The 19466-nt window shown below is 42.1% G+C and overlaps 1 protein-coding gene across 1 annotated transcript in view; it reads right to left on the reverse strand.

Annotated features, from left to right (window-relative positions):
- The window catches only part of TBL1XR1 (TBL1X/Y related 1), a 465261-nt gene that overhangs the window by 414116 nt on the left and 31679 nt on the right, over positions 1-19466 (reverse strand). The window contains exon 2 of the mRNA XM_053710155.1: positions 730-835. Within this exon, the coding sequence (XP_053566130.1) occupies positions 730-787 (58 nt within the window). The 5' untranslated portion in view covers positions 788-835. The remainder of the gene's footprint in view (positions 1-729; positions 836-19466) is intronic.

A 19466-nucleotide genomic window follows, 5' to 3' on the forward strand; every position in this document is an offset into this window, starting at 1 on the left:
TGTCCCAATCACAAGAGTCCCATATTGCTGAGCCTTATGTGAAAATCAGATTAAAGTGCCCACTCTCCTCTGAGTCTTTGATTGTTCCCAGAATAAAAAATGTCAGCACTTACCTTGATGCTGTCCGACAGCAGGACAGTCCAGCAGGTATAAGAGGTCCTCTCCCTCCTATAGCCCTGTGGAAAATGATGAAGCCTGAGTTAAGTTTGCTTAGGCTATCAGGATTAGGGCAGCATCAATATATGGGAGGTGCAGTGATAATTATGTCCCACCAGTTCACATTGCTTTAAAGCCACCAAAAGCTCTACTGAAGAGACTGATCTGGACTACGGCTACACCCTAGAACAAAGCAGCACAATCTTGAACTACTTTAAAAATAAAAAAACTCTTGATTGAAGAATCTAATCCTACACCTCACTTTAACTCTTCCTATCACTAACATAGGCAAAGAGAATGACCTGGGTGGGAGGGAAGGGAGGAGTTATAACAGCTCTGCTGTGGTGCTTTTTGCCTCCTGCTGCTGACCAGGAGGCGTAAATCCCACAAGTAAGGATGAAATCCGTGGACTCATTGTGTCTTTAAAAAGAAATAATAATTCAGATTATAAAACTATAATTGAAATAATGCTTTGAGCCTTTTGCTCATACTAAGACCTCTGAGCATTAGGGAAATACAATTCACAAAAAAGTCTTATTATACATTAATAAAGTGTTCAATAAACTCACTCACCTGATTCTTGTAAGTATCTGTACACCAGGAAGTTAACCTCATCACTGCTTATACTCATCTTTATACCCAATTAAACCATGAGTTCACAGCAAATGAGGATTCCTCCCTAAAATGTAGCACAAAAAAAGTAATGAGCCTATAAAATCACAACAATAATTTCTAAATTAAGAGAGACATTATAAAAGAAAAATGACAAGCTGTGATTTGTTATATCATGTAATTTTTGCATGTGTCCCTTAGTTACTATAGGGTCAATACACATAGTTAAAGACTAGCTTGACAGCTACAAAAGCACTGCGGCTCCAGATTATGTTGTGCCTACAGAACAGTAGTGTGTGTGTGTGTGTGTATGTAATATATATGTGTGTGTGTATGTGTGTATATATATATGTGAATATGTATGTATGTATGTGTGTGTGTGTGTGTGTGTGTGTGTGTGTGTTTTAACCCATTTAAAAAGGTTAAACACACTTACCAAGGGACACTAATGAAAAGGAAATTTATGCTTACCTGATAAATTTATTTGTTTTACGATATGACGAGTCCACAGATTTCATCCTTACTTATGGGATTACGCCTCCTGTTCAACAGAAAGTGGCAAAGAGCACCACAGCAGAGCTGTATATATAGCTCCTCCCTTCCCTCCCCCTCCAGTCATTCGACCAAAGTTAGGAAGAGAAAGGAAAAGTCAAAGGTGCAGAGGTAACTGAAGTTTAACCAAAATAAATACCTGTCTTAGAAATGACCCGTGGACTCGTCATATCATAAAAGAAAGAAATTTATCAGGCCCGAAAATGGCCGTGGACTCGTCATATCGTAAAAGAAAGAAATTTATCAGGTAAGCATAAATTTCCTTTTCTTTTACAAGATATGACAAGTCCACGGATTTCATCCTTACTTATGGGATACAATACCAAAGCTATAGGACACGGATGAAAGGGAAGGACAAGACAGGGAACCTAAACAGAAGGAACCACTACTTGAAGAACTTTTCTCCCAAAAATAGCCTCGGAAGAAGAAGTATCAAATTTGGAAAATTTGGAAAAAGTGTGAAGAGACGACCAAGTTGCAGCCTTGCAAATCTGTTCAACAGAAGCAAAGTTTTTAAATACCCATGAAGAAGCCACAGCCCTAGTAGAATGAGCCGTAATTCTTTCAGGAGGCTGCTGTCCAGCAGTCTCATATGCCAAACGGATGATAGTCTTCAGCAAAAAAGAAAGAGAGGTAGCCGTAGCTTTTTGGCCCCTACGCTTTCCAGGAAAAACAACAAATAATGAAGATGATTGACGAAATTCCTTAGTCGCCTGCAAGTAAAACTTCAGGGCACGGACCACGTCTACGTTATGCAATCCTAGAAGAAGGATTAGGACATGATAAAGGAACAACAATTTCCAGATTAATATTCTTATTAGAAACAACCTTGGGAAGGAAACCAGGTTTGGTACGTAAAACCACCTTATCAGAATGAAAGATAAGTTAAGGCGAGTAACATTGTAACGCTGAAAGCTCAGAATCTCTACGAGCAGAAGAAATAGCAACCAAAAATAAAACTTTTCAAGATAACAACTTAATATATATGGAATGCATGGGTTCAAACGGAACTAAATTCAAACTCCAGGGTGGAGCAATTGGTCTAAACACAGGCTTAATTCTGGTTAGATCCTGACAAAAAGACTGAACGTCTGGAACATCTGCCAAACGTTTGTGTAGCAAAATTGACAAAGCAGAGATTTGTCCCTTTAAGGAACTCGCTGATCACCCTTTCTCAAATCCTTCTTGGAGAAAAGACAGAATCCTAACCCTACTCCATGAGTAGCCCTTGGATTCGCACCAATAAAGATATTTACGCCATATCTTATGGTAGATCTTTCTAGTAACAGGCTTACGTGCCTGACTCAAAGTATCAATGACCGAATCAGAGAACCCCCGCTTAGATAAAAAACGGATGAATTTGGCCGAAGCCAACTGAGGCCAAGCCTGAAGCGCATTGAATATTGCTCTCAATTCCAGAATATTGATTGGAATAAGAGACTCTGAACGAGTCCACACACCCTGAGCCTTCAGGGAATTCCAGACTGCAACCCAACCTAGTAGGCTGGCGTCCGTTGTCACTATCACCCATGAGGGACTGCGGAAGCACGACCCTTGGGACAGATGATCCGGCAACAACCACCAAAGAAGAGAGTCTCTTGTCTCCTGATCCAGATCTATCTGAGGAGACAGATCTGCATAATCTCCATTCCACTGCCTGAGCATGTTCAGTTGTAGCGGTCTGAGATGAAAACGAGCAAACGGAATGATGTCCATTGCCGCCACCATCAATCCAATTACCTCCATGCACTGAGCTACTGATGGCCGAGGATTGGACTGAAGGGCTCGGCATGTATTCAGAATCTTTAACTTTCTGACCTCTATCAAGAAAATTCTCATGGATATGGAATCTATTAGAGTTCCCAGGAAGGGAACCCTGGTCTGTGGAATTAATTAACTCTTTGCTAGATTCAACTTCCACCCGTGAGTCCACAGAAAAAAGACAGAACCATATCTGTATGAGACTGTCAGATGGTAAGGCGACGCCTGGATCGGAATATCGTCTAGATAAGGCGCCACTGCAAAACCCGCGGCCTGAGAACCGCCAGAAGGGACCCTAGAACTTTTCGTGAAGATCCTGGGTGCTGTGGTCAACCCGAAGGGAAGAGCCACAAACTGAAAATGTTTGTCCAAGAAGGCAAACCTTAGGAACTGATGATGATCCTTGTGGATAGGAATATGAAGATATGCATCATTCAAGTCCACGGTAGTCCTATATTGACCCTCCTGGATAAATGGTAGAATTGTTCAAATAGTCTCCATCTTGAAGGATGGGACTCTGAGAAACTTGTTTAGACTCTAAAATGGGTCTGAACGTTCCCTCTTTTTTGGGAACCACGAAAATATTTGAGTAAAACCCCTGCCCCTGTTCCAGTATTGGAACGGGACGGATTACTCCCATAGTAGAGAGGTCTTTTACACAACGTAAGAATGCCTCTCTTTTTATCTGGTCTACAGACAATAGTGAAAGAAGAAACCTCCCCCTTGGGAGAGAATTTTTTAATTTCAAGGTCCAGTGTCCAGGGGTCCTGAACATCTCTTACCCAAGCCTGGGCAAAGAGAGAAAGTCTGCCCCCTACTAGATCCGGTCCCGGATCGGGGGCCGTCCCTTTATGCTGTCTTGGGAGCGGCAGTGACCTTCTTGGGTTGTTTACCTTTGTTCCAAGCCTGGTTGGGTCTCCAGATGGCCTTGGCTTGAGCAAAATTCCCTTCCCGTTTAGCGGAAGAAGAAGTGGGGATTCCTTTGAAGTTCTGAAAGGAACAAAACATAATTTATGTAAGAACTTACCTGATAAATTCATTTCTTTCATATTGGCAAGAGTCCATGAGCTAGTGACATATGGGATATACAATCCTACCAGGAGGGGCAAAGTTTCCCAAACCTCAAAATGCCTATAAATACACCCCTCACCACACCCACAATTCAGTTTAACGAATAGCCAAGCAGTGGGGTGATAAAGAAAGGAGTAGAAAGCACCAACAAAGGAAATTTGGATATAATTGTGCTTTATACAAAAAATCATAACCACCATAAAAAGGGTGGGCCTCATGGACTCTTGCCAATTACATGAAAGAAAACATAATTTATGTAAGAACTTACCTGATAAATTCATTTCTTTCATATTGGCAAGAGTCCATGAGGCCCACCCTTTATCTTCCACTCAAGAGTCACTAGAGAGGGAGGGAATAAAAATAAAAACAGCCATATTCCGCTGAAAACATTAGTCCACAACCCAAAAAAAATAAGTTTATTTCATATTTGAAAGAAAAAAACTTAAATCAAAAGCAGAAGAATCAAACTGAAACAGCTGCCTGAAGAACTTTTCTACCAAAAACTGCTTCCGAAGAAGCAGATACATCAAAAGGGTAGAATTTAGTAAATGTATGCAAAGAGGACCAAGTTGCTGCTTTGCAAATCTGATCAACTGAAGCTTCATTCTTAAAAGCCCACGAAGTGGAGACTGATCTAGTAGAATGAGCTGTAATTCTCTGAGGCGGGGTTTGACCCGACTCCAAATAAGCTTGATGAATCAAAAGTTTCAACCAAGAAGCCAAGGAAATAGCAAAAGCTTTCTGACCTTTCCTAGGACCAGAAAATAAAACAAATAGACTGGAAGTCTTCCTAAAAATTTTAGTAGCTTCCACATAATATTTCAAAGCTCTTACCACATCCAAAGAATGTAAGGATCTCTCCAAAGAATTCTTAGGATTAGGACATAAAGAAGGAACAACAATTTCTCTACTAATGTTGTTAGAATTCACAACCTTAGGTAAAAATTGAAAAGAAGTCCACAAAACTGCCTTATCCTGATGAAAAATCAGAAAAGAAGACTCACAAGAAAGAGCAGATAGCCAAAAGAAACAACACTTTCCAGGAAAGTAGTTTAATGTCCAAAGAATGCATAGGCTCAAATGGAGGAGCCGGTAACGCCTTCAGAACCAAATTAAGACTCCAAGGAGGAGAAATTGATTTAATGACAGGCTTAATACGAACAAAAGCCTGTACAAAACAGTGAATATCAGGAAGTATAGCAATCTTTCTGTGAAATAAGACAGAAAGAGCGGAGATTTGTCCTTTCAAGGAACTTGCAGACAAACCCTTATCCAGACCATCCTGAAGGAACTGTAAAATTCTAGGAATTCTAAAAGAATGCCAGGATAATTTATGAGAAGAACACCATGAAATGTAAGTCTTCCAAACTCTATAATAAATCTTTCTAGAGACAGATTTACGAGCTTGTAACATAGTATTAATCACTGAGTCAGAGAAACCTCTATGACTTAGAACTAAACGTTCAATTTCCATACCTTCAAATTTAATTATTTGAGATCCTGATGGAAAAACTGACCTTGAGATAGTAGGTCCGGCCATAACTGAAGTGGCCAAGGCGGGCAAACTGGACATTCACACCAGATCGGCATACCAAAACCTGTGTGGCCATGCTGGAGCCACCAGCGACACAAACAACTGTTCCATGATGATTTTGGAGATCACTCTTGGAAGGAGAACTAGAGGCGGGAAGATGTAAGCAGGAGCATAACACCAAGGAAGTGTCAGTGCAGCCACTACTTCCACCTGAACATCCCTGGACAGGTATCTGGGAAGTTTCTTGTTTAGATGAGAGGCCATGAGATCTCTCTCTGGAAGACCCCACATCTGAACAATCTGAGAAAACACATCTGGATGGAGAGACCACTCCCCTGGATGTAAAGTCTGGCGGCTGAGATAATCCGCCTCCCAATTGTCTACCCCTGGGATATGCACAGCAGAGATTAGACAGGAGCTGGATTCCGCCCAAGCAAGTATCCGAGATACTTCTTTCATAGCTTGAGAACTGCGAGTCCCACCCTGATGATTGACATGAGCCACGGTTGTGATATTGTCTGTCTGAAAACAAATGAACGGTTCTCTCTTTAGCAGAGGCCAAGACTGAAGAGACCTGAGAATTGCACGGAGTTCTAAAATATTTATTGGTAATCTCGCCTCTTGAGATTTCCAAACCCCTTGTGCTGTCAGAGCTCCCCAACCTGAAAGACTCGCATCTATTGAGATCACAGTCCAGGTTGGCCGAACAAAAGAGGCCCCTTGAACCAAACGATGGTGATCTATCCACCATGTCAGAGAGTGTGGTACATTAGGATTCAAGGATATTAATTGTGATATCTTTGTATAATCCCTGCACCACTGATTCAGCATGCAAAGCTATAGAGGTCTCATATGAAAACGAGCAAAAGGGATCGCGTCCGATGCTGCAGTCATGAGACCTAAAACTTCCATGCACATAGCCACTGAAGGGAATGACTGAGACTGAAGGTGCCGGCATGCTGCGACCAATTTTAAACGTCTCTTGTCTGTTAGAGAGAGAGTCATGGACACTGAATCTATCTGGAAACCTAAAAAGGTGACCCTTGTCTGAGGAATCAAGAAACTTTTTGGTAAATTGATCCTCCAACCATGTTTCCGAAGAAACAACACTAGTTGATTCATGTGAGATTCTGCAGTATGTAAAGACTGAGCTAGTACCAAGATATCGTCCAAATAAGGAAACACCGCACTACCCTGTTCTCTGATTACAGAGAGTAGGGCACCCAGAACCTTTGAAAAGATTCTTGGAGCTGTTGCTAGGCCAAATGGAAGAGCAACAAATTGGTAATGCTTGTCTAGAAAAGAGAATCTCAGAAACTGATAGTGTTCTGGATGAATCTGAATATGAAGGTATGCATCTTGCAAGTCTATTGTGGACATATAATGTCCTTGCTGAACAAAAGGCAGAATAGTCACCATCTTGAAAGTTGGTACTCTTACATAACGATTAAAAATTTTCAGATCCAGAAATGGTCTGAACAAATTTTCTTTCTTTGGTACAATGAATAGGTTTGAATAAAACCCCAAACCTTGTTCCTGAAGAGGAACTGGCATTATTACCCCTGAAGACTCCAGGTCTGAAGCACACTTCAGAAAAGGCTGAGCTTTTACTGGATTTACAGGGATGTGTGAGAGAAAAAATCTTCTCACAGGAGGTCTTACTCTGAATCCTATTCGATACCCTTGAGAGACAATGCTCTGAATCCAATGATTTAATCCAAAAATCCTTGAAAAACCTTAATCTGCCCCCTACCAGCTGAGCTGGAATGAGGGCCGCACCTTCATGCAGACTTAGGGGCAGACTTTGGTTTCCTAAATGGCTTGGATTTATTCCAATTTGAGGAAGGCTTTCAACTGGAAGCAGATTCCTTGGGAGGAGGATTGAATTTTTGTTCCTTATTCTGACGAAAGGAACGAAAACGGTTAGAAGCCTTAGATTTACCCTTAGGTTTTTTATCCTGAGGCAAAAAAACTCCTTTTCCTCCAGTGATAGTTGAAATAATAGAATCCAACTGAGAACCAAATAAATTATTACCTTGGAAAAAAAGAGATAGTAATCTAGATTTAGATGTCATATCAGCATTCCAAGATTTAAGCCACAAAGCTCTTCTAGCTAATATAGCTAAAGACATGGATCTAACATCAATTTTGATATCAAAAATGGCATCACAAATAAAATGATTAGCATGTTGCAGTAAGCGAACAATGCTAGATATGTCAAAATCTAATTCACGTTGCGCTAAATTTTCCAACCAGAAAGTTGATGCAGCCACAACATCACCCAAAGAAATAGCAGGTCTGAGAAGATAACCTGAATATAAATAGGCCTTCCTTAGATAAGATTCAAGCTTCCTATCTAAAGGATCCTTAAAGGAAGTGCTATCTTCCATAGGAATAGTGGTACGTTTAGCAAGAGTAGAAATAGCCCCATCAACTTTGGGGATCTTTTCCCAAAACTCTATAGATTTTGCTGGTAAAGGATACAATCTCTTAAACCTTGAAGTAGGAATAAAGCAAGTACCTGGCTTACTCCATTCCCTAGAAAGCATATCAGAAATAGCCTCGGGAATGGAAAAAACACCTGGGGAAAGCACAGGAGGTTTAAAAACAGCATTTAAACGTTTATTAGACTGAACGTCAATAGGACTGGTTACCTCAATATCCAAAGTAATTAACACTTCTTTTAATAAAGAACGCATATACTATTTATTAAATAAATAAGTAGATTTGTCAGTGTCAATATCTGAGGAAGGATCTTCTGTTTCAGAAAGATCCTCATCAAAAGAGGATGAATTATTATGTTGTTGGTCATTTGAAATTTCATCAGCTAAATGAGAAGTTTAAAAAGACCTTTTACGTTCATTAGAAGGTGGAAAAGCAGACAAAGCCTTCATAATAGAATCAGAAACAAATTCTTTAAAATTTACAGGTATATCATGCACATTAGAAGTTGAAGGAACTGCAACTGGCAATGTACTATTACTGATGGATACACTATCTGCATGTAAACGTTTATCATGACAACTATTACAAATGACATTCGGTGGAATAATTTCTACAATTTTACAACAAATGCACTTAGCTTTGGTAGAACCAATGTCAGGCAGCAATGTTCCAGCAGAAACTTCAGAGACAGGATCAAATTGGGACATCTTGCTCAATGTAAAAGAAAAAACAACATATAAAGTAAAATTATCTATTTCCTTAAATGACAGTTTCAGGAATGGGAAAAAATGCAAAAGCATAGGCCTCTTGCTAGAGAAGAAAGCAGGAGGCAAACATCAATGGGGTATTGAAATAATGAAAAAAATGACCGGATATGACACACTTGCATCACTAATGACGCCGCCGTTTTAAAGGTCTCGGCGTCATGTATGGCGCCGGAAATGACGAAGTTGCGTCATAAACGTATCTTTTCGCGCCAAAAAGAGTTTGCGCCAAAAATGACGCAATAAAGTCTAGCATTTGACGCACCCGCGGGCCTAACACCCGCAATTGCAAAAAAGTAGTCAAATTGAAAAAAAGACTAAACCCCAGGTAAGAAATAAAATTCTTAAAGTGTTTATATTCCCAAATATGAAACTGACAGTCTGCAGAAGGAAATACATGAACCTGACTCATGGCAAATATAAGTACAAAACATATATTTAGAACTTTATATAATTGCATAAAGTGCCAAACCATAGCTGAGAGTGTCTTAAGTAATAAAAACATACTTACCAAAAGACACCCATCCACATATAGCAGATAGCCAAACCAGTACTAAAACAGTTATTAGTAGAGGTAATGGTAAACAGAGTATATCGTCGATCTGAAAAGGGAGGTAGGAGATGAATCTCTACGACCGATAACAGAGAACCCATGAAATAGACCCCCGTTAGGGAAATCATCGTATTCAATAAATGATACTCCCTTCACGTCCCTCTGACATTTGCTGTACTCTGAGAGGAATCGGGCTTCAACAATGCTGAGAAGCGCATATCAACGTAGAAATCTTAGCACAAACTTACTTCACCACCTCCATAGGAGGCAAAGTTTGTAAAACTGAATTGTGGGTGTGGTGATGGGTGTATTTATAGGCATTTTGAGGTTTGGGAAACTTTGCCCCTCCTGGTAGGATTGTATATCCTGTATGTCACTAGCTCTTAGACTCTTGCCAATTACATGAAAGAAATTATTTGTTTACCCTTCAGTTTAGCTGCTTTATCCTGAGGTAGGAGATGACCCTTACCTCCTGTAATGTCAGGAATGATTTCTTTCAAGTCAGGCCCGAATAGGGTTTTCCCTTTGAAAGGAATAGCTAAAAGCTTTGACTTAGATGACACATCAGCAGACCAAGACTTTAACCATAACGCTCTACGCGCTAAAATGGCAAATCCGGCATTCTTAGCCACCAACTTGGCAATCTGAAAGGCGGCGTCCGTAATAAAAGAATTAGCCAGCTTAAGAGCCTTAATTCTATCTAGAATTTCCTCTAAAGGAGTCTCAGTCTTAAGAGACTCTTCTAAGGCATCAAACCAGAAAACCGCCGCAGTGGTAACTGGTACAATGCAGGCTGTCGGTTGTAAAAGGAAACCCTGATAAATAAATAACTTTAGAAGACCCGCCAATTTCTTATCCATAGGGTCTTTGAAAGCACAACTGTCCTCAATAGTAATAGTGGTACGCTTAGCCAGGGTAGATAGATATAGGTCCCTCCACCTTAGGGACTGTCTGCCAAGAGTCCCGAATAGTGTCAGATATTAAATACATTTTCTTAAAATTAGGAGAAGGTGAAAACGGGATACCCGTTCTTTCCCATTCCCATATAACAATTTTCGAGATTCTTTTAGGAACCGGAAAAACATCAGAGTAAGCAGGCACCTCTAAGAATTTTTCCATCTTACACAATTTCTCTGGTGGTACCACAATAGAGTCACAGTCATCCAGAGTCGCTAAAACTTCCCAAAGCAACAGGCCGAGGTGTTCAAGCTGAAATCTAAAGGAGATGACATCCGAGTCCGTCTGAGGTAACACACTTTCCGAATCAGAAAGTTCCCCCTCAGACAGTAGTTCCCTGACCACCAAATCAGATCCCTGTGAGGGTACATCGGAAATAGCCAACAAAGCATCAGAGGTCGCATTATTCAAATAGACTTCTGTCCTACTGCGTTTTCTCTGTAATACTGGCAACTTAGATAAAACCTCTGTAAGGGTAGATGACATAACTGCAGCCATATCCTGCAGAGTAAGTGAAGAAGACGCGGTTGAAGAACCCGGCGTCGCTTGGGTGGGCGTTAAAGGTTGTGACGATTGGGGAGAAAGTAGCGGCATACCCCGATTCTCATCAGACTGAGAAGTATCCTTAGACATATTTTCCATAAAGAAAATTTGCTCGTTACATTGTAAGGCCTTTTGAGTACATGAGGGACAAAAAGAGGGGGTTCCACAATGGCATCTAAACACATAGAACAAGTATTTTCCTCAAGTTCAGACATGTTAAACAGACTAGCAATAGCAACAATAGTCGTTTTATGCTTGATATATGGTACTCTGAAGTCAAAACATATATTAAAAAATTTTCAACTAAAAAGTGTACTGCGCCTTTAAATAATAAAAGCGCAACAATTTTTCTGTTATTAGACAAAACAACGTTTTCAGCAATAAAAATTGCCCTTATGTGCCCAAAATAGCTTAACAATATTGCACCACTTGTTAGGATATGGTATATATCAATTAAATAACAATTTTATCAGTATATTAAAACTATATCAATTCCGGCCCCTGCACCTCGCCACAGCTCTGCTGCGGCGCCTACCTGCCCCCAGATCACACTGAAGAAAAACAGAATTTATGCTTACCTGATAAATTACTTTCTCTTGCGGTGTATCCAGTCCACGGATTCATCCTTTACTTGTGGGATACTCTCCTTCCCTACAGGAAGTGGCAAAGAGAGCACACAGCAGAGCTGTACATATAGCTCCACCCCCCAGTCATTCGACCAAAGGTTAGGAAGAAAAAGGAGAAACCATAGGGTGCAGTGGTGACTGTAGTTTAAACAAAAAATGTTACCTGACTTAAATGCCAGGGCGGGCCGTGGACTGGATACACCGCAAGAGAAAGTAATATATCAGGTAAGCATAAATTCTGTTTTCTCTTGCAAGGTGTATCCAGTCCACGGATTCATCCTTTACTTGTGGGATACCAATACCAAAGCTTTAGGACACAGATGAAGGGAGGGAACAAGACAGGTACCTTAAACGGAAGGCACCACTGCTTGCAAAACCTTTCTCCCAAAAATAGCCTCCGAAGAAGCAAGAGTATCGAATTTGTAAAATTTGGAAAAAGTATGCAGTGAAGACCAAGTCGCTGCCTTACAAATCTGTTCAACAGAAGCCTCATTTTTGAAAACCCCTGTGGAAGCCACTGCTCTAGTAGAATGAGCAGTAATTGTTTCAGGAGGCTGCTGGCCAGCAGTCTCATAGGCCAAACGGATGATGCTTTACAGCCAAAAGGAAAGAGGTAGCAGTCGCTTTCTGACCTCTCCTCTTACCAGAATAGATGACAAACAAGGAGGATGTTTGTCTGAAATCCTTAGTTGCTTGTAAATAGAACTTTAAAGCACAAACTACATCAAGATTGTGTAAGAGACGTTCCTTCTTCGAAGATGGATTAGGACACATAGAAGGAACAACTATTTCCTGATTAATATTCTTGTTAGAAACAACTTTAAGAAGAAAACCAGGCTTGGTACGCAAAACTACCTTATCTGCATGGAACACCAGGTAAGGTGAATCACACTGTAAAGCAGATAATTCTGAAACTGTTCGAGCAGAAGAGATAGCTACCAAAAACAAAACTTTCCAAGATAACAACTTAATATCTATGGAATGTAAAGGTTCAAACGGAACCCCTTGAAGAACTGAAAGAACTAGATTTAGACTCCATGGCGGAGCCACAGGTTTATAGACAGGCTTGATTCTGAGTAAAGCATGAACAAACGCTTGAACATCTGGTACCTCTGCCAGACGCTTGTGTAAAAGGATAGACAGAGCAGATATCTGTCCCTTTAAGGAACTAGCTGACAATCCTCTCTCCAATCCTTCATGGAGGAAAGACAATATCCTGGGAATCCTAATCTTACTTCATGAGTAACCCTTGGATTCACACCAACCCAGATATTTCTGCCATATCTTATGGTAGATTTTCCTGGTGACAGGCTTTCTAGCCTGAATCAGAGTATCTATAACCGACTCAGAGAAACCACGCTTTGATAGAATTAAGCGTTCAATCTCCAAGCAGTCAGACGTAGAGAAACTAGATTTGGATGCTTGAATGAACCCTGTATTAGAAGATCCTGCCTCATTGGCAGTGTCCATGGTGGGACAGATGACATGTCCACTAGGTCTGCATACCAAGTCCTGCGTTGCCACGCAGGCGCTATCAGAATCACCAAAGCCTTCTCCTGCTTGATTCTGGCGACCAGACGAGGGAGAAGGGGAAACGGTGGAAAAACATAAGCCAGATACAAGGACCAAGGCGCTGCTAGAGCATCTATCAATACCGCCTTGGGGTCCCGGGACCTGGACCCGTAGAGAGGAAGTTTGGTGTTCTGACGGGACACCATCAGATCCAACTCTGGAGTGCCCAAAAGCCGAGTCAGCTGGGCAAACACCTCCGGGTGGAGTTCCCACTACCCCGGGTGAAAAGTCTGACGACTTAGGAAATCTGCCTCCCAGTTGTCTACTCCTGGGATGTGAATTGCTGAGAGCTGGCAGGAGTGATCCTCCGCCCACCTGATTATTTTGGTTACTTCCGTCATCGCTAGGGAACTCTTTGTTCCCCCCTGATGATTGACGTAAGCTACAGTCGTGATGTTGTCCGACTGAAATCTGATGAATTTGGCCGCAGCTAGTTGAGGTCATGCCTGAAGAGCGTTGAATATCGCCCTCAGTTCCAGAATGTTAATTGGGAGAAGATTTTCTTCCCAAGACCATAAGCCCTGAGCTTTCAGGGAGTCCCAGACCGCACCCCAGCCTAACAGACTGGCGTCGGTCGTTACAATGATCCACTCTGGCCTGCGGAAACATATTCCCTGAGACAGGTGATCCTGAGACAACCACCAGAGAATCTCTGGTCTCCTGGTCCAACTGAATTTGAGGAGACAAATCTGCATAATCCCCATTCCACTGTTTGAGCATGCATAGTTGCAGTGGTCTGAGGTGTATCCGAGCAAAAGGGACTATGTCCATTGCCGCAACCATTAATCCGATTGTCTCCATGCACTGAGCCACAGATGCCCGGGGAACGGAATGAAGAACTCGGCAAGTGGTTAAGAGTTTTAATTTTTTGACCTCCGTCAGAAATATTTTCATTTCTACCGAGTCTATTAGAGTCCCTAGGGAACCCTTGTGAGAGGGGAAAGAGAACTCTTTTTGATGTTCACCTTCCACCCGTGAGACCTCAGAAAGGCCAATACAATCTCCGTGTGAGACTTGGCTCTTTGGAAAGACGGCGCCTGAATTAAGATATCGACTAGGTAAGGCGCCACTGCTATGCCCCGAGGTCTTAGAACCGCTAGGAGGGACCCTAGTACTTTTGTGAAAATTCTAGGAGCAGTGGCTAAGCCGAAAGGAAGAGCCACAAACTGGTAATGCTTGTCCAGAAAAGCGAACCTGAGAAACTGGTGATGATCTTTGTGGATAGGAATGTGTAGGTATGCATTCTTTAGATCCACGGTAGTCATATATTGACCTTCCTGGATCATTGGTAAGATTGTCCGAATGGTCTCCATTTTGAATGATGGGACACTGAGGAATCTGTTTAGAATTTTTAGATTCAGGATGGGTCTGAAAGTTCCCTCTTTTTTGGGAACCACAAACAGGTTTGAGTAAAAACCCAATCCTTGTTCCGCCATTGGAACTGGGTGGATCACTCCCATTATATGTAGATCTTCTACACAGCGTAAAAACGCCTCTTTCTTTGTCTGATCTGTAGACAGACGAGAAATGTGGAACCTCCCCCTTGGAGGAGAACCCTTGAATTCTAGAAGATATCCCTGGGATACAATATCTAACGCCCAAGGATCGTGTACATCTCTTGCCCAGGCCTGAGCGAAGAGAGAGAGTCTGCCCCTACTAGATCCGGTCCCGGATCGGGGGCTACCCCTTCATGCTGTCTTGGTGGCAGCTGCAGGCTTTTTGGCCTATTTACCCTGGTAAGGTGTACAGGTTGCCTTGGGCTGTGAAGCGTTACCCTCTTGCTTTGCAGCCGGAGAGGATGAAGCGGGCCGTTCCTGAAATTACGAAAGGAACGAAAATTAGCTTTGATCTTTGTCTTAAAGGACTTGTCCTGAGGGAGAGCATGGCCTCTTCCCCCGGTGATTTCTGAAATAATCTCTTTCAATTCAGGCCCGAAGAGGGTCATTCCTTTGAAAGGGATGTTCAAAAGCTTGGATTTAGACGACACATCGGCCGACCAGGACTTTAGCCATAGCGCCCTGCACGCCAAAATGGCGAAATCTGAATTTTTTTACGCCAACTTAGCTATTTGAAAAGCGGCGTCAGTGATAAAAGAATTAGCTAGCTTTAGAGCCTTAATTCTATCCATAATTTCCTCATATGAGGTCTCCGTCTGGAGCGAGTCTTCCAGCGCCTAAAACCAGAAAGCGGCTGCAGTAGTTACAGGAATAATGCAGGCAATAGGCTGGAGAAGAAAACCTTGTTGAACAAACATTTTCTTAAGTAAACCCTCTAATTTTTTATCCATAGGGTCTTTAAAAGCACAACTGTCTTCAATTGGTATGGTTGTGCGTTTAGCAAGTGAAGAAACAGCCCCCTCCAACTTAGGGACCATCTGCCACGAGTCCCGCACAGGATCAGATATGGGGAACATTTTCTTAAAAACAGGAGGGGGAACAAAGGGAACACCTGGTCTATCCCACTCCCTAGTAACTATATCCGCAATCCTCTTAGGGACCGGAAACGCATCCGTGTAAACAGGGACCTCTAGGTACTTGTCCATTTTACACAATTTCTCGGGGATCACCAAAGGGTCGCAGTCATCCAGAGTAGCTAATACCTCCCTAAGCAAAACGTGGAGGTGTTCTAGTTTAAATTTAAAAGCCAATGTATCTGAATCTGTCTGAGGAGGAACCCTTCCTGAATCAGAGACTTCTCCCTCAGACATCAAATCCCTCGCTCCTACTTCAGAGCGTTGAGAGGGTGTATCGGATACGGCTACCAAAGCGTCAGAATGCTCATAATCTGTTCTTAAAACTGAGCTATCACGCTTTGCAGGTAACACGGGCAGTTTAGATAAGAAGGCTGTAAGAGAATTATCCATGACTGCCGCTAAGTCTTGTAATGTAAAAGGGTTAGGCGCACTAGAGGTACTAGGCGTCGCTTGCGCGGGCGTAACTGGTTGTGACACTTGGGGAAAGGCAGACGGGCTACCCTTGTTACCTTCAGTCTGAGAATCATCTTGGGCCACATTCTTAAGTGCAACAATATGATCTTTAAAGTGTATAGACATATCCGTACAAGTGGGACACATTCTGAGAAGGGGTTTCACCATGGCTTCTAAACACATTGAACAAGGATTTTCCTTAGTGTCAGACATGTTTAACAGACTAGTAGTATACACAAGCAGGCTTGGAAATCACTTTAATCAAATAAAAAAACACAATTTGAAAAAACGTTACTGTGCCTTTAAGAGATAAAAAGAGCACACAATTTTACAAAACAGTGAAAAATGCAGCAATCCTTTTGAAATTTTCACAGTATGTACCTAAAGCCTTAATAAGATTGCACCACAAGTTGCAAAACAATTAACCCCTTAATGCCCAAACCGGAGCAGCCTAAAGCCAACACCCGGTTAAAATTACTACAGCACCTTGCCACAGCCTTAATGTGACCCTACCTGCCCTTAGGGATCAGATTTGGGGGAATATAGCTTCCTTAAGGCCCTCAAACAGCAGCAGGACCCTCCATGTGAAGCAGCATGAACTTCTCTGCAATTCTAACTGCGCATCTGAGGCGCGAAATTAGGCTCCTCCCACTCTATTTCGGAGCTGTGAGGCCTAAGAAATCACTCCTAAGTGAATATAAAATAGCCATTTGGGTAATAACCCCAGAAAGAACCCAAAAGGACTTTCAAAGTGTATTGCAAACAATATTTTCCTTAGCTAAACAATCGATTGCCCTGAATAAGTGTCAACCAGCATAATTAGCCTTGTTATGTAAGCATTCAATTCCTTACTAAGTCTGTGAACATAGCTTACCCTCCCCTCATGGGGATATTGTCAGTCTCTTCTAGCATTATCTCAGTCTTGTCTAGAAATAAATGATTGAACATACCTTATTGCAGTTCCCCCTGCAAACTGTTCCCCCCAACTGAAGTTTTCTGCTACTCCTCAGTCCTGTGTGGGAACAGCAATGGATTTTAGTTACAACATGCTAAAATCATTTTCCTCTCAGCAGAAATCTTCATCACTTTTCTGCTAGAGAGTAAATAGTACAAACCGGTACCATTTAAAATAACAAACTTTTGATTGAAGATAATAAAAACTACAATTCTAACACCACATTCACTTTACCCTCCCGAGAGAGACCCTAGTGCTTAGAGCCGGCAGAATGACTGGGGGGTGGAGCTAGAGGGGGAGCTATATGGACAGCTCTGCTGTGTGCTCTCTTTGCCACTTCCTGTAGGGAAGGAGAATATCCCACAAGTAAAGGATGAATCCATGGACTGGATACACCTTGCAAGAGAAACGGTCACAAGTCTTTCTACACCCTCTGGTACAAAAACTGAGCTAGGCCCCACCGGAGCCTCAGAACCTTGCTGCCGTCCGGAAAACACAATGCGCAGTAGAGCGCGCAAAAATAGGCCCAACGCACTGTGGGCGTAACTCTTAGCCTTTACCGAGACCTGCATGGGTCGAAAAATTAACATGTCTTCTCTAAGCATTTCCATTTTATAATAAAGCCATGTGCCCCTCTTAATACAAAAACTCAAAACAGAGATATTATCTCCTGTCAAGCCACATATCATAATAGCAGCCAGCAACCGCTCCCAGCGTCAGCCCACACATGAAATGTAAAGTGAAACAACAACACACTTGAAATGAGTAAAATAAAATAAAAGGGAATTCCAGAGACACCATTTATTATTGCTATAGTGCATACTGATTACCCTCCCCAGATAGGGAATAATGTCAGCCCGTCCTGATGTATCAAGTCTCCCCAGAAACAAAGGACTGAACATACCTCAATGCTGCTTGTAGCATGACACCGTTCTCCACACTGAAGATTTTTCTTTATACTACCTTAAGCTGCTCTGTGGGAACCAGCATGGATCTTAGATAATGTTTGCTAAAATCATCAACATCAGGGCAGAAAAATAAAATGTCTCCACTCCTCTTGGGAAGTGATAGACTGACTATTTCTCCCAGAGAAAAATAGTACTCACTGGCACCATTTTAAAATAAAAAACTTCTTGATTGAAGAATCTAAACTAACATCTCACTTTACCTCTTCCTATCACTAACACAGGCAAAGAGAATGACTGGGGGGGGGGGAGGAGCTATATATACAGCTCTGCTGTGGTGCTCTTTGCCACTTCCTGCTGAACAGGAGGCGTAATCCCATAAGGATGAAATCCGTGGACTCGTCATATCTTGTAAAAGAAAAGGTTTCAATGACAAATTACAGCATGTCATTTTTGAATAAGAATGCCCCTTTAAAAAATTACTATGCGTTTTGTTTGTTCAGCTATAACAGTGTTCTTTATTTAATGTGCATACCACCAGCTGATTTTACTGACCACCCGGTTTAAGCTAATATGAAACTAAAATTGGCTAATATTTTTTTTTTTCAATGTTTGTTGCACAAATTATTAACCCCTTAATGACAACTGACGTACCAGGTACGTCATGCATTAACAACCAGTTAATGACAATAGACGTACCTGGTACGTCAGTTGTCTAAGAGAGTGCTGGAAGCGATCGCAATCGCTTCCAGCAGCTCTCAGGGTATTGCAGTGATGCCTCCATATGGAGGCATCCTGCAATACCTTTTTAGAAGACTCCGATGCAGAGAGAGCCACTCTGTGGCCCTCTCTGCACCGGTAGCGATGGTGCCGGTTCGTTGGTGGGTGGGAGCATAACAGGGAGGCGGGTGGGCGGCCCATCGCTACCGATTCCTGTAAGTGCAATGTGCACGCCGGGTGCCGGGAGCGTGCGGGGGCGCGCGTGCGATTAGCTGGCCACTGACACCAATGAGGAGGGAAGAGGGGGGAAAAAACATAATTTATGCTTACCTGATAAATTCCTTTCTCCTGTAGTGTAGTCAGTCCATGGGTCATCCATTACTTATGGAATATATCTCTTCCTTAACAGTAAACTGCAAGAGAATTACCCAGCAGAGCTGCTATATAGCTCCTCCCCTCACATATCATACTCAGTCATTCGACCAAAGCAGACGAGAAAGGAGGAACCATAGGGTACAGTGGTGACTGGAGTTTAATTAAAATTTAGACCTGCCGTAAAAACAGGGCGGGCCGTGGACTGACTACACTACAGGAGAAAGGAATTTATCAGGTAAGCATAAATTATGTTTTCTCGTGTTAAGTGTAGTCAGTCCACGGGTCATCCATTACTTATGGAATACCAATACCAAAGCTAAAGTACACGGATGAAGGGAGGGACAAGGCAGGAACATTAAACAGAAGGAACCACTGCCTGAAGTACCTTTCTCCCAAAAATAGCCTCCGACGAAGCAAAAGTGTCAAATTTGTAAAATTT

This window comes from Bombina bombina, chromosome 4 (assembly GCF_027579735.1).
Source record: "Bombina bombina isolate aBomBom1 chromosome 4, aBomBom1.pri, whole genome shotgun sequence".
NCBI lineage: Eukaryota > Metazoa > Chordata > Amphibia > Anura > Bombinatoridae > Bombina > Bombina bombina.